Here is a 15917-nt window from a genome sequence, read left to right as displayed (position 1 = left end):
TCTATCATCAAATTGATTATTGGGTAGACGAGGACAGTATTTTCAAAACTGGATCAAAACAGATGGTTAGACCGAAAAAATTGGAAACTAGACAATGTTTCACCTCAAAACTGTTTCTTGTCCAAAAACCATTTATTTGGTTAGCGAAGTGCTAACTTGGGTAGTCGACCACCAATCCAAACAACCGTTTTTGTCCTTTTTGTTTTTTCAATGTTTCACCTCACACTTTGTACGAGCCACATGCGGGTCGTGTCGTGCCGACCCAACACGACCCAATTTACACCTCTACTTGAACTCGACCAATACTAGGGACAGGGTAGAGAAATTCGATGATTCTCCATCCTTGATGATGAGTGGGGTGCCTTTGCCTTGAACTCGCCCAACATTGAGGAGTGGTTACCTTGCCCTAAACCCACGTGACACTGGGGACGGGGCGGGGATGGGGTAGAGTGTCTTGACTACGGGGTAGGGAAAGGGATGGGGTGCCTTGCCCTGAATCCACCCCATTGTTATTCCTATATAATTGTTAATTATTAGTGAAATTAATAAAAATGTTAGTTTTTATAATTATTTTTATTTATTTAAACTTAATCAAAATTTTATTTAAAAATAATAAAAATTATTAAAATTACTACAAATTATTAATAAAACTAAATTTATTAAAAAATATTTATTCACATTTAATTAACAATAATTATTTTTTATAAATCAATATTAAATAAAAAATAAAATTATTAAATCTTTCTGATTTTCTCGTGCATCGCATGAGTCCCTGCTAGTATAGATTAAAAGGTGTTTTAGGAGGAATTTTATATGGGAGAGATTGTTTAGGAGAAATTTTAATGGAGGGTTGAGCCAATTGGCAACATGAGAGAGAGAGAGAGAGAGAGAGAGAGAGAGAGAGTTGGAGTGGAATTCTAGTGAAGAAGAGAGGGCTGCCATGGGGCAATATAGATTATGAAGAGGTGTTTTAGGAAGAAATTTAGGTGGGAGAGATAATTTAAGAGAAATTTTAGAACAGGATTAGCTAAGTGATTAGAAACACGAGAGAGAGATTTGGAGAATTGGAGTAGGATTCTAGCGAAGAAGAGAGTGCTGCCACGTGGCCACATGGAAGGGCTAGGAAAATGTAAGGGAGAAAGGAGAGAGATTTATAAAGAGAAAAGAGAGAAGGGAGAATGAGAGAAAGAGAGGGCTGCTGACGTGGGAGCTAATCACACTTTATAATAGAGTATAGATGTAGATAGATAGATGTGGGAAAGTGATTCCTGTTGTATGGTAAGATATATAGTTTGGGGCCGAGCTACCTCCTTCTTGTGTAGCTTCTCGTATTTCCACCAAAAAAAAATGGTGAGATATATAGTAGGTTGCTTTTAAAAGTTTAACTAACCCTGTGTTTTCTTATATGTCGTGAAAGTGAATTCTCTAATGGAGATTTGAACTTCAATTATTCAAATTCAACTTATTTGAGGCTCAATGTGAACCCGCATGAATTCACGCTTGAAATCCAGCTTATGGGGCTTAATTGCACTTCTTGTACATCAAGGATTTAAAAGGACAATATTAATATTTCAAGGTCAAAAGGATATTTTTTTTAAATTAATCTGACCGAACTTTTAAGTTTCCTGCAATAGATAAGGAAGCATTTTGAATGCTACTTTCTAAATTAGATAAGCCTTAATCTACTTTACGTTTAAGTCCAGCTAAATTAGACTTTTAAATTAATTTACCAAATATTTAAGGTTTAAAGGAAACTTACCGAACACCCTTACCTACCGAAAGGGTGTCAATGGACCGGTTTTGGATTGGACACCGTCCAGTTCAAAACTAATTTGGACGAATTGAATGGATCAAGATATAATGGGTTGGATCAATTTGGTCCAAAATATTTATTAGATTGGATTGGATCTGGTCTATTCATAATAAATTTATATTGGATTGGATTAAGTCAATATCTGGTCTATTTATATAAGATAAGAATATAGGTGTCAATGGACCGGGTTGGGTTAAAACCAATCTAAAGCAAAATGAATTTGAGCAAATTGGATGGTCGAGGTATTGAATTGGACCAGTCAAAAATAGCCCAAAATATTCATTGGACTGGATTGGACCTGATCCATCTATAATGGACCCACATTGGACTGGACCGGATTGGACCAAATCCAGTCCAATTGACAGCCCTACCAGTAATGAACACCCTTATATCTACATTTTTTAGTTAAATTAGATTCCTTCAAATTACTTGATTTCTCATTCTAATTTTTTAGCTTTTTCACTCATCCAATTCAGCATATTCATTTTTACCACACTTATTTTTTGATATATTATTTTTTAACCTCCCAAACACTCTATTCCATACAACACAATTGATCTTACAACTATTTTATATAATTTTTCTTTTAATTTAAGTGGTATTCACCTATCACATAAAGCTCTAGATACATCATTCCCTTTTAAATATCCTGTTATAATTCAATGGATGGCATCTATTTCAATCTCTCCCTTGTTATGAATTATCGAATCAAGATGTCAAAAAGATTACATTAAACTATATCTTGATCTCCAATCCTAAATAAACTCTGATTTGCACTCATATTATTATTATTATTATTATTATACATTTTAGTTTAATCTTACATATTTTAAAATTTCTTGTTTCCAAATAACTTGTCCACCATAAACCATATATCAAGTCATTCAAATATGAAACAAAGGTGATAGGTTTGACCGATTAAAGTTGAGGGACTCTGCAACGCCAATGAAGCATGAACAAACCAATAATTAAAATAAATTCTAAAAAACATTTAACCGCATGATATATTTTACGGAAAAGTAAGAACAGACTCAATGTAGATTTCTGAATTCTCCTGCAGATATATAAATATCTCATTTTATACACTAATATCTGCCCATAAATTATATCAATTCAAAGCTGACACTTATCCAACTGTACTTTGAGTCTGAAAATTCTGACCCGGGCTAACCGTCTTTCTCCCTATGTTTTATTTCAGTAGTTGAAATGATGAGCCCATAGTTAATTGGCAAGTCGTAAATGCGTCTCAGTAGTTGCAGATGTTTGTTAACTTCTTGTTTATCAATATGAATGAATTTATTTTTAAAATAAAAGAAATTTTTATATCAACACAAGTTCAGCTTTATGTAACACACGCTTGATTGTAATAAAATAATATTCCTTGCGTGAATCATAAAAGTAAATATATAGAGAGAGAGAAAATCCATACCGCTACTCTGAGGACCCATGATTGAGATGACGACGTAGGAAGATCCGGATTCACCCAACTTGATATTTTCCGAGAACTTGTCATTAAATCTACCATTTCCTTCAATTAGTTGGGTAGCATAACATTTGTCCTTCCTTCTTGCTGATAAAAGAAAACATTTTACTTTGTACCGTAAAAAGATTAAAGTGTAAAACAATCTTATATGAATTTCAATACATTGATTTAACATTTATAGTTTATCATAGATGAGTAAAGAAAACAGAATGAATATTTGCAATTTGTGAATCCCGCCAATAACCAATAACTAATCATGAATAAACATGGCATTCCTTACCTATGGAAGATGGAACCATTCCTGTGTAAGAAACATAAATAAGAAAATTAACTGCCCAGAGTGATCAGTCAAAGAGGTAACAAACCGAAGTTGATCTGGTGTTTCACCATTCTCACTATTTTCTTGTTTTAACTGCAATATCTTTACCGATTATTTAAGTTGCTTTGATAAGGTATAATTTGTTTATCTTATACTACTCCATTGCCTGTGGTCTGTAAGTCGAATTCTTTCGGCATATTTCTAGTGACTAGTAGAACCAGACGTGCGTCGCACGTGGTAATATCAAATGATAATGATGATAATAGTCAGCAACCAAATGACCTTACTGGTTGAACCACTAACCTATTTAACTAGGAAAATGGACTACGATTAAGACATTAATTTGTTTTTTTTTTTTTGTATTTTAGTCATTTCTATCTTTACTAACAATAATTCTTATTTTTCAAACATATTTTTGTTTTGATATGAAGAATATATAATATTAATGCATGCTCAATTTTTTTATAAAATTTATAAAATATATATATTTTTTATTTATTATTAATAATTATTATTTAATTTATAAGATATAAAAATTAGTTATTTACCAAGAGAAAATGCAATTCCAATATATTGTTTGAATTTTGGTTTTTAATATTGTAGTCAAATAAATGATATATATATATATATATATATATCATTTATATATAATATATATGTTATTTATTATTTATTTATAAATATGTTATTTATATTGCATTTTTGTAAACTTCTTATATGATGAAAATAGTTGCAAAAAATAATTATTTTTTTCTTTTTTTGATTATTATAGTTTCTTTTACTTTTAATAATTTATTATTTTTTTAAGTTAAACCGGATCGTATTAGATTCGGATATCCAACATCTTGGTCGGATTTAGATTTGAATCAATATTTATGAGATCCGATCAGACCTTCGGATCAAATCGAATTCAAATATACCCTGGTTCAAATCCAATCTGATTTGTTTTCATCCCTACCAAACCACTTGCCTACAATGGCCTATATAATTAAATATTGGACCATTTGATATGGTTAGTGGGGACATGTGTTAGACATTAATGCTCTTTATTTTTTATCTTAATTTTTATTCCATTTCTATTATTAATGAAAATAAATCTCATTAATACACTTTTTTATATGATGACTATATAATATTATAGAATGTACCCAAAATTATCTACAAATTTCTACATTTTCTAGAACTTTATGTATTTTATTTGTTAATAATACATCATGTGTTGATCCATTTGACATGGATAGTTGAACCACTAACCCACCAATTGAATGGAAAAACCATTTTTTCTTTTCGATTTATTTTAAGTCATGTATTACATTTTCATCATCAATATAAATAAATCTTATTTTCGCATTTAATTTCGAACGTGGCATTATCAAATGATGATGATAATAATAATTAGTAACCAAAGGACCTTAATGCTTGAATCATTAACTTATTTAACCAGGAAAAAGGACTATGATTAAGACATTAATTCATTTTTTTCTTTGTATTTTATCCATTTCTATCTTTACTAATAATAACTCTCATTTTTTCAAACACATTTTTGTTTAATATGAAGAATATGTATGTTCAATTTTTTTTATAAAATTTATAAAAATTCTATATTTTTTATTATTTAATTTATGAGATAATAAAAATTACTTATAAGAGGAAATGCAATTCTAATATATTGTTTGAATATTGGTTTTTAATGTTGTGGTCAAATCAATTATTTATATATAGTATTTATATTATTTATATATAATATATATGTTGTTTATTATTTATTTAAAAATATGTTATTTATATTACATATTTGTAAGCTTTTTATGTGATGGAAATAGTTGAAAAAATACTTATATTTTTTGTTTTTTATTTTAACTATTATATTTTCTGTTTTCTTTTAATATTTTATTACTTTAAAAAAAATAAATCAGATTGTATCATATTCGAATATTTGACATCTTGATCGAATTTGGATTAAAATCAATATTTTTGAGATCCATTCTAATCTTTAGATCAGATTGGATTTTTATATATATATGTGTGTGTGTGTGTGTATGTATGTGTGTGTGTATGTATGTGTGTATGTATATATGTATGTATGTATGTATATATGTATATATGTATATATTTAATATTCGTTAGCTATGACATCATAGATTGACCCATTTGACCCAGAATGTTAGATCATTGACCTACTTACCATCTATATATGGAAATGGTTTCATTTTCAAAGTGGTTTTAAATTATGCATTTCATTTATATCATTGATAAAATAATTATTATTTATCATACTTATTTTGGTTTATATTATTAGTATATAATATTATAGATGTGCCCAAAATTGTTTCATGTTTTTTATACTATTCTATTTAAAAAAATTTACTTTTAATTATACATCATTGATTAACCGATTTGACCCGAAAGATTGAATCATTAACCCACCCCTAGATAGGAAAATGGTTCAATTTCCCATTGGTTTTAAGTTGTATATTTGATGCCCATCATTAATAAAATTATGTCTATTTTACTATAATTATTTTTTAATATTACAAATATATAATAATAGAAACGTGTTATTTTTTTCAAAATTTCTTTTTTCTATATTTTTATATTTCTAAATTTGTATTATTCATTTATGACATCATGAAATTATCCATTTGACACAAATGGTTGAAGTACTTACCCCCCACAATCTAGATGGAAAATATGATTTCATTTCTAGGTTTATTTTAAAAATATAAAATTTCGTTCTATTAATAATCATTGTGTATGGATTTATTAGTGAAATTTAATGATGATTAACAAAAGTGCTTTTTATATTTCTAAATTTGTATTATTTATTTATGATATCATGGAATTATCCATTTGACCCAAATGGTTGAACTACTTACCCACCACCTAGATGAAAAATATGATTTCATTTCTATGTTTAGTTTAAAAATATAAGAGTTCATTCTATTAATAATTATTGTGTATGGATTTATTAGTGGAATTTAATGATGATAAACAAAAGTATAAATGTTGGATTCAATGAGAGAGAATGTGATTTATTTAATGATTTAAATGTGAGGCTTAATGAGAGGTAATTAAATGTACTTAATAGTATTCTTTTAGTTAAATTATCTGCCCTTTCAATGGAGATGAATTAAATTCAAGATGAAGGGTATTTCAGTAAAGAAAAATTCCAGAAGCCAATACCTCCTCATTGGCACTTTTATAAGTAGTATAGATAGGTAGCATGCATCTAGATGTAACAATGTGAAATCAAATACAGCAAAGCCAATCTTGGTCTTCCGTTGATATAGAACTCCATTGATAATAGATATGTTAATGATATCCGAAAATTTGCAATTTGACCTAACATTCGATCCTATTATTTTATGTTTCGATGATATGTACATTTATGTAGTTAAATTAGATTCATATTTTGTAATTTGTATTTAATTAGTAATTGGATTGGATTTGGATTTAGCTTCGTTTGAGCCAATTAAAATCTGAATGTGATTATCTTATACTATTTATAATTTATTGATTTTCATATATAAATTTTATATATTATATTTAGGTATTGTTTGATTTCACTTAAATAAGTATTTATTCAAATTTAAATAAATACATAAAATAATTTGATGCCACACAATAAGTGAAAAATAAGCACTTATTCCTGTTTGGAAAATAAGTTAGAAATAAGTGCTTATTTCAAAAATAAGTACTTAATAATTAAGCAACCTTAGAGCTACTTGTTTTAAGTACTTATTGTCTTATTGAATAAGTGCTTATTCATATTATTTGAACAAATCTATCCCTAAAAATTTCAAAATGCCCATATTTCCCATAGGAATGGAGTAAATCCTCTTGTCTTCTCCACTCACGTAAGGGAACCATTGCAACAACAGGTTCAACAATGGAGGCAACCGGTGACTTATCAAATGACCAAGAATGACCGTAGAGTGCCTAGTTTTTTTTTTTTTTTTTTCTTGCATCTACTCTCTCTCTCTCTCTCAGTCTTGTCTCTCTCTCTCTCTGTATTTAGGAGTTTTTTTTTTTTTTTTTTTTGACGACTAAACTAGTAAAGTGCTTTTTTTCCAGATTTGGTTTTTTTAATGGATAAAGTGACCGGAAACTTGTTGATGACGAGAGTATGGCTTCCTAATTGAATCTCTTGGGGGTTGTTTTAGTGCTATTTCTTTTTTTATACATTTTAGTGAAAAAGCACATAAACCTTTTTTGTTTGGAATTTGTATTGATAGTATTCAAATAATAAAGCATTGTTACTATTATTATTATTGTTGTTGTTGCCTCACAAGAATCTAAACCCTTCCTTCCACCTATGAGAAGGACGAATGAAGTTGCATGGATCTTGTGGTTTTTATTACACAATAGTTACCATATTTATTGGTATGAAGGATTGGGGTCTGGATGTAGTAGGCACGTTAGGTAAGCACAATCAAAAAGGAAAACGTAAATGAGTCCCAACTCCCAACACGTTTAGGTTTTTCTTTTTCATTGTTTTTATTTTTAATTATTTTGATGAAAATAATAAAATAATGGATAATTTCTATCTAATAGAGCAAAAATATTTGGATGAAAGGCGCATTAACTGGGACATGTATCACACAACTATTACGTGTTCACTCATTGTGCTTGCCTAATGTGCCTACTACATCCGGACCCAAAGGATTGTCATGTGTACAAACTAGAATAATTTGAAATGTAGATACCAAACAAAAACAGGAGTTTCAAACACATCTTACAAATTTCTGCTTGGAGTAAATAATAATTTAATGGTCAATTGGCAATGGCCTACATTGGTAGGTCCTACAAAAAAGAAATAAACTTGAATTCATTTTACAATATTAATAGATTCTGTTGGATTTTAATCTCATTAGATATTAAATCTAATGGGGTTTGATTAATTAATTACATTGAAAACACACCTATACATATATCTTGAAAAATAGTTTTTTTTAATACTAAAATCAGTTTTCTATTTGTCCACATTGTAAAATTACTAAACATGTTTTGAGTTTTTAAATAAGGACTTATTTACAGTCCTTAGAACTATAAAATGAGAGTATGGAGGCTTGCTACCACGCAATACACATGTACACGTGTGCATACGTGTGTACAGTGCAATGAGATACTTTAGAGGTGCACTTTGCTCGCATCCATGTGATGAGGGGTGTAAACGGATTGAATTCGAATCAGATCAGGCAATATCCGAATTCAAAGCCGATTAGAAAATCTGATATCTGAATTTGATCTGATATCTGACGGATATTGAAAATTATTATCCAAATTCAAATCCCATTAAATATTCAAATATTCGATTCAACTAAAATTTGATTAATTAATTATTTTAGATAATTAATAAATATATAATATAAATATTTTATTGATATAAAGTATATAAATATATAAATTATTTATGTAACTTAATTATTATATATAAATTATATAATATTTTATATATTATATATAAGAATTAAATAATCAGTCGAATTTGGATATTTGTCAAATCGAATCAGGTCATATCCGAATTCGACCAATTAGACATTCAAATTATCAGAATTCGATTCGATTATGTCAAATATCGAATTTGAAATTGGATTTTCGAATACTGTTTACACCCCTATGTTTGGTTCACATAAGGCAGTATTAACTTTTGGTGTGAGGCTTAATCATGACCATTGTTGTTTAAAAAAAATCCAACAATCATGATTTGATTGGGTGTGATCAAGAGGCACTATTCAAAAGTTAATAGCCATGAACTGTTACATAATTTTAATAGTTACAAAGTTTGAAATTGTGACTATTTAAAAAGCCTTTTCTGAACCAACACCTTTCTTTTCTCCATGTCTCTTCAGAAATTATAGGGGCATGAATCAAGCAAATAAACACAAGTTTTTGAAAAATCACTTGTCTCTCTCAGTTTGATCTGCTACTGTCTCATAGAAGGTTTCTTCAAAGACTCTTCAACTTTGTTGGTTGCAGATTCTCGCCCAAGGCTCTATTGTATACTGGGAATGAATTTTCTTGAGTTGGGACAAATAATATTGAGTGGGGGGCAAGAAATATTCTAAAGACAGTGTCTTTAGGCATGCCTCAAACCTTCTTCTCCAAGTTTTGTGACCCCAATTTCTAACAAATTCTATGGGAAAGAGCGATTCTTGAGTGACTCTTTTACTTGAGAAAGTAATGCTCTTCCTAGATTTGGGCAAATTACTTATGCATAACCTGATAATCGCTAATATGATGGACAATATTGTCCCTTCGATAATGTCAATTCTTTTTTTGTTCCTAGATTTGTCATTGCACACCTTTACTTGGGAAATAAAAAAATATTGGTAAATATAATGTTATTGTACAAATAAGTGTTTCTCAAAAAACACTTATATATCCAAGTAAGTCATTTACCTAAATACAAACAACACCTAAATCTCATAAAAATGCATTTTAATAATTTAATGACATTTATTCAAAATTTGCTAAACTTTATTTTTATACGTAGTGCAACTCTACCAAAATGGAAGGTAGGTTCAAACCTAAGTTGCAAATATGTACAATGCAAATACATATTTGTATTTGTATTCCAAGACTCAATTTGGAAGGAGTACAAATACAAATATATAGAGTGCAAAACATTATATTTTTTATTATTTTGTACCAATAATGTAGGTACTTGTGTTTGTACCATTTCCAAACTGAGCCCATGTATTGAGTTTAATAAAAAAACGAAGTTGAATAAACAATCCATATTTCATATAATTAACAAAAGATGTAGCATCTGTTCATGGAGGTTTAAACGTTCAATCATCAGAGCAATAGTTTAGCAGTAGAAAGAAATCTAGTAATGGGTAAGAAGTTTAGTAACCACAGAAAAGAAAACATATCATTCGGTATTAGGTTTTTGAAATGACTTTCAAAAGTCAGCATGATGAGGTGAATTCAGTCATCTCTCCAATTCATGCATTAAACACACCTAGCCTATCTATTCCCATACAACAAATAGTTTCATTGAAAGAATAAACAAAATTTATATATGAGAATGAGGAAAAAAGGTAGTTCAGACAATAAAACACCCAAATAAAGAAATTTAAACACACCAAAAATAATTAAGAGATCAGGTTCACATCATCCATTAGAAAATCAGAATAAATTTTATGACAGGAAAAGGTAAAACATATGACAGAAGGAAGAAACAAATGAAGAATAAGAGGGGACAAACCCATGGAGTCGGTTGCTATGAAGACAACTGAAAGAAGCAGACTGTAAAGACAATGGACGTCAAAATTTTCCGAAGGAACGCTCGACTTGAGAGTAAAGAGAAAGCGCAGGAGACACCCGACACATGACTTTATTTATAGCAAAGCTATTGTACGGAGATGAACATCCAGCAAGCCACCAGCTGGGAGTTCAGATTTGCTGCCAACAATTTCTTCCGATACTGTTCCAACTCGATTCGTATCAGCGCCCCACCATTGCACATGAGATGTTCAAGTGGGGACTGGGGGTATACTCCGTGGGGTGTTAATCTGAAGTCTGTCCACAAATTGCTAGTACTGTTGGGAACATTTTCTATAAAATAAATGATAGGACAGATCTTCTTAATATGCCGCTGCTGTGATCTATTGGGCACCGTTAGGAGTGCACTTCACGGAATTTAGACTTGGGTCCTTTTGATTACTCTTAAGTTTGAATGTGAAAGAACAATAATTATATTAAGAGGTATATTGATATTGGTAAGTAGAGAATGTTGTTTTAAATTTTGAATTTTGAATTTTAAAAATTATTAAATATTCATTTTGACCCCATATATGATTGATTGTCTTTTTTGGGAGTATCATTGGAAAACAAAAACTTGTATGATTGTACTTTAAGAGATAAGAGATAAGAGATAAGAGGAAAGACAATCATTTTTCTCTTAAAGTTAAAAGATTCTTCTTAAGAGATAAGAGTTAAGAGGAAATGGACAAACCCTTATGGATTAAAGAGTGAGTTAGCATTGGGTTGGAAAAACCTAAAATTTAAATTCAAATATATTTTTTTATTTGAAGCTTTAAATTTAGATTTTGATATTTAAATTCCTAAAATTTAAATTCAAATATATTTTTTATTTTTTTGTTTTTTTGCTTTTTTTTTTTAAATTCAAAATTTAAAGTTTTGAAATTTAAATTCAATTTTAGATTTTAAAATTTAAATGAATTTTGAATTTTTAAAATTTTGTTATTTATTATTATTTTAAATTTGAAATTTAAATTCAAATTCAGATTTTGAAATTAAGATTCTTGAAATTTAAATTCAAATTTGAATTTTTAAATTTTTAAAAAGTGCAAGCAAATCAACTAGACGACCTAGGGGCTGACCTAGGATTTCGTAAACTAGTGGTTCAACTAATGTGAATCCTCTTAGGTTAACTTGGAATTACACCACTTCCTTTGGTTAGCCAGGTTAGAGTTGAGAATGTATCAGGCTCCCATTTCTCTCGCAAGGACCTAATTAAGTAACCACAAAACCCGCTTTGGCGTAGCCATTTAACCTCTTTCCTTAGACACTAACCGACGGTTATAGAAAGTAATTACAAGCTTTCTTAAAATTCAACACACCTCTGAACCAAGTGTGAGGCTTCCGTAAAGGATCTTGCTATCCAATTTTTAAATTAGGGTTTAGAGTAAACTGCACAAGAAAGGTGGTGATTTTTGGGCCAAGGAAGGGTGATGAAATCCACACCTTATCTTATTTAAATAGAATTGCCCTTAAGTAGATTAACGGGAAGAAAAAATAAATAAAGTAAATGCAACTAACTACAATGCATAAACAATTATCTCTAAAATGCAATTCAGTAATATAACATAAAATAATAAAATAAACTACGCAAACGAAGCAATTAAAACTTAACACATTCACAACTAACAAGATGATGTCAACAATTAAATAAACCTATATGATGCATGCTCTAGCATATGTAGCCCTAAATGATGGAATGCAAATGCAATATATATACTAATTAATTTTTCAAAATTTTTTAATTTTTTTCAATTGATTTTATGTTTAACATTTTCTAAAATTCAAAAATTTAAATTTAAATTTCGAAATTCAAAATTCAAATTCAAATTCAAATTCAAATTCAGATTTGAATTTAAATTTAAATTTAAATTCAAATTCAAATTCAAAATTTAAACTCAAATTCAAAAATTTAAGCAATTTCCTATTTAACGGTTAATTATTCAATTAAATAACAAAAAAAGGGAATTAAATAATGCAGCAACTAATTATAACAAACAGAAAATAAAAGAAATAATTATACTAAGAAGGAAATTAACTACTACCAAAATAAATTCTAACAAGAAAAATTATTATTCTAAAAATCAAACCAAACATAAAATAAACAAAAGAAAATTATGCGGCAATAAATAAAATGAAATAAAATAAATAATTTTTTCTGTTTTTTATCAGAAATAAAAGAAAAACACTAACCTAATAAAATAGAAATTCAAACAAGAAATTAAAATCAAGAACGAAAAATAGATCTAGACACAAATAGAAGAAAAATAATACTAAAATAAAATAAATCGAATTTAAAAAAATTAATTAAAAATTCAAAAATCACTATTCTACCAAAAAAAGAGTTCAAAAATAAAAACAAAAAAATTAAAAATAAAATCGGACAACTACAACTGAAACGCAATCCAATTTCTCTTATCTTCTGTTCTGTTCTGCAGTCTCGCAATGCTCCGTTACCCCACCTTTTGCTATTCCATCATGCAAAATCAAAGAGAAACAAGAATTAAACTGAGATAGCGAATCGAGTATTAAAACGAAAACGAAAAAGTAATGAAACAGATCCGGGCAAAGCAAATAAAAGTTTTTCTCTATGCTTCCCCGGCAACGACGCCAAAAACTTGATGTGCCCGGAAGTGTATCGTTAAACACTTCGGAACACCAGTTTAATCATTTATAAAATTTTTCCAATTCTCAAACAACTATAAACGTAGTTAATGGTGAGAACGGGTCGTATCCACAGGGAAGCGAGGGAAAAATTAATACACTCAAATCCGGACAAGAGAACACAAGAGAGAAGTGCAAAAATATAAAACAGAAATTAAAACTAAAATAAAGTAAAAGTAATTGGGATCCAATTCCAGAGGTGGCAGTGGTGGTGTTGGCGAACTGCAAGTAGGAACCCCTCCTCTTGCCTGGGCATCATCCTCTTCTTCTACCCTTGAACTTCTCAAGATCAACCTTCCATCTTACTTGGGGTAGAATCCAATCCTTTCTCAGGAGCCTTAGGGTCATTTTTTATAGAGAATGAAGGGAAGAACTGGGATTAAAGAGAAAGAGGGGGCAACAATTGGGCTTTAGCAAAAATATGGGTGCCCTAGGGTTTAAAATGAAGGGTTATGATGGTTTTAGGGTGACCCTAAATTTGAGAAGAAAAGGAGAAGGCACTCAATATTATGTAAGGCTAAAATTTAATGGCTAAAGGCTGAATGGTGAAGGTTAGAAGTTAGGTGGCTAATAGGGTTAAAATGCTAAAAACCACAACATTGCATTTAATTAGGATAAAGACACATCTTGACTATTCTAAGGGCGAAAACACCCCTAAATTGATGCTCTTAAGGCATCAAAATGCAAAGTTGTCAATAATGCATTTGGATACTTTGCTCAAAATGATAGTGTACTTGTGTCATTTCAAAGGTGTCCCGGTTGGGATTTCTCCATTTTTTTTTTTATCATCTCCATCGTTGTCTTGATGATAATTAACTGGATGTACTTAAACCTTTGTTTGTGTATTTATTTTCATATGTCTGGATTAGAATAGACTAATGTTACCAATCCTTAGTATATATTGTTTTAATTAATGGAAATCAAAACGACTACTTTCTCTATACTGTTAATAGTTAGAAAACTAGTAAGAGTAAGTTCATTCCAATATTTTGTTGAGGATTCAGCTAGTAAGAGTAGTCCCAGAAATCTTGAACTCATCATAAAGCAAATTATACGAAGCAAGCCAAATTTTGTTAGAAGACACAAATAAAGAGTGGTACATTGATAAGAAAAATCAAATGAAAGCTAGGTTACCAAAGAAAATAAAATCATCCAAAATTCAAGAAAAAACCTATAAGTCAATGTCATAATAGCTTTATCAGAATTTTAAACTCCAAGGACAAGTATAATTGCAACATCAGGTCTTGGAACTGACATCAACAGATGAGTGGAGATGGGATTGGTCCTAGGACTTCCAGGGGAACCAAAGAAATGAGTACCGAGTTTTCATTTTCTTCCTAGATATAATAGACAAGTGTTTTCTTTTCTAACCTTGTAGTCTAATTGGAACCTTAAACACTTTATGTTTGGTAAGTGATGGCTTTTGATTAATAAGTGCCATGAATAGATTTTTATTAGGCTTTAGATTCATTAGTCATGCCCCAATTTCCACCTTCATTATGGGAACTTTCTCTTAATAATTAATAAGATGAGAACAGGAATATGTTAGAGAGAGATTTTATCTACTTAGCTATAGAGACCCCAATAACATTGGAGATTTATCATTTTAGTTGACATCTAAAGCCTAGCATCTAATGTATTTTTGCCAAGACATCCAAACAAAAAAGAATAAGGGTAAGTTCTTGATGCTATCTGAATTCTTGGACTTTGCAAAGGCCAAGGCAGTTCCTGGAATCATGATCAACATAATGGTAATCCTTTCCCCCAACTATACACAGTTTTTTTAGGTTTCTTATTGAATTTCTTTTAAATAAATTTTAAATCTAAAAAATCTTCTATTGCTAATAGCTATATGATCCTTGGAGATATTTTCGACAAGAGAATACAAAAAATATTTACAAACCAAAAAGGAAATTAACCAATGTATCCCTACTATTTGGGTCTTTGGAGGGATGGGTTGGATGCAGATATAACCTAAGGTAGTTTTGTATAGAGTGAATGCTCTTAGACTTAAACTAGTGTTCTTAACATAACAAAAATTTTCACTTGACTCATGGATTTTTACTTAGGGGATAAAAAAATTAGAGAGATGTTTCACTTGGCCTGAATTGCTTCTTAGAGCATTTTGTCTTATTCTAGCCAATTCAACTAGGCTTTATCTATGTTTCCTCTATATAATATCTAACTTATGCTATAATTGATGCTTGATTCATTTTGTTTTGTTTCTAACTTACTATATTCTATTTTTTGAAGGAATGTAACCCGCTACAAGTGTTCTATTACAAGACAGCTACATGTAGAATAAAGTTAGAGATCTTCAAGATGTGGAATTAACTTCACATGAGCTATTTATCATTTTTCAACCAAGT

General features: G+C 29.6%; 1 protein-coding gene across 1 annotated transcript in view; it reads right to left on the bottom strand.

Moving 5' to 3' along the window:
• LOC148852376 (protein ROOT HAIR DEFECTIVE 3 homolog 1-like) overlaps window positions 1-15917 on the bottom strand; it is a 91116-nt gene that overhangs the window by 70775 nt on the left and 4424 nt on the right. The window contains exons 2-3 of the mRNA XM_088945786.1: window positions 3577-3597; window positions 3243-3383 (exon numbers count right to left, since the gene is read on the bottom strand). Coding sequence (XP_088801912.1) covers window positions 3243-3383; window positions 3577-3597 — 162 coding nt within the window. The remainder of the gene's footprint in view (window positions 1-3242; window positions 3384-3576; window positions 3598-15917) is intronic.

This window comes from Nelumbo lutea, chromosome 5 (genome assembly GCF_056320005.1).
Source record: "Nelumbo lutea isolate HS-2025 chromosome 5, American lotus-T2T, whole genome shotgun sequence".
NCBI lineage: Eukaryota > Viridiplantae > Streptophyta > Magnoliopsida > Proteales > Nelumbonaceae > Nelumbo > Nelumbo lutea.
This window is presented reverse-complemented; position numbering and strand designations above follow the sequence as displayed.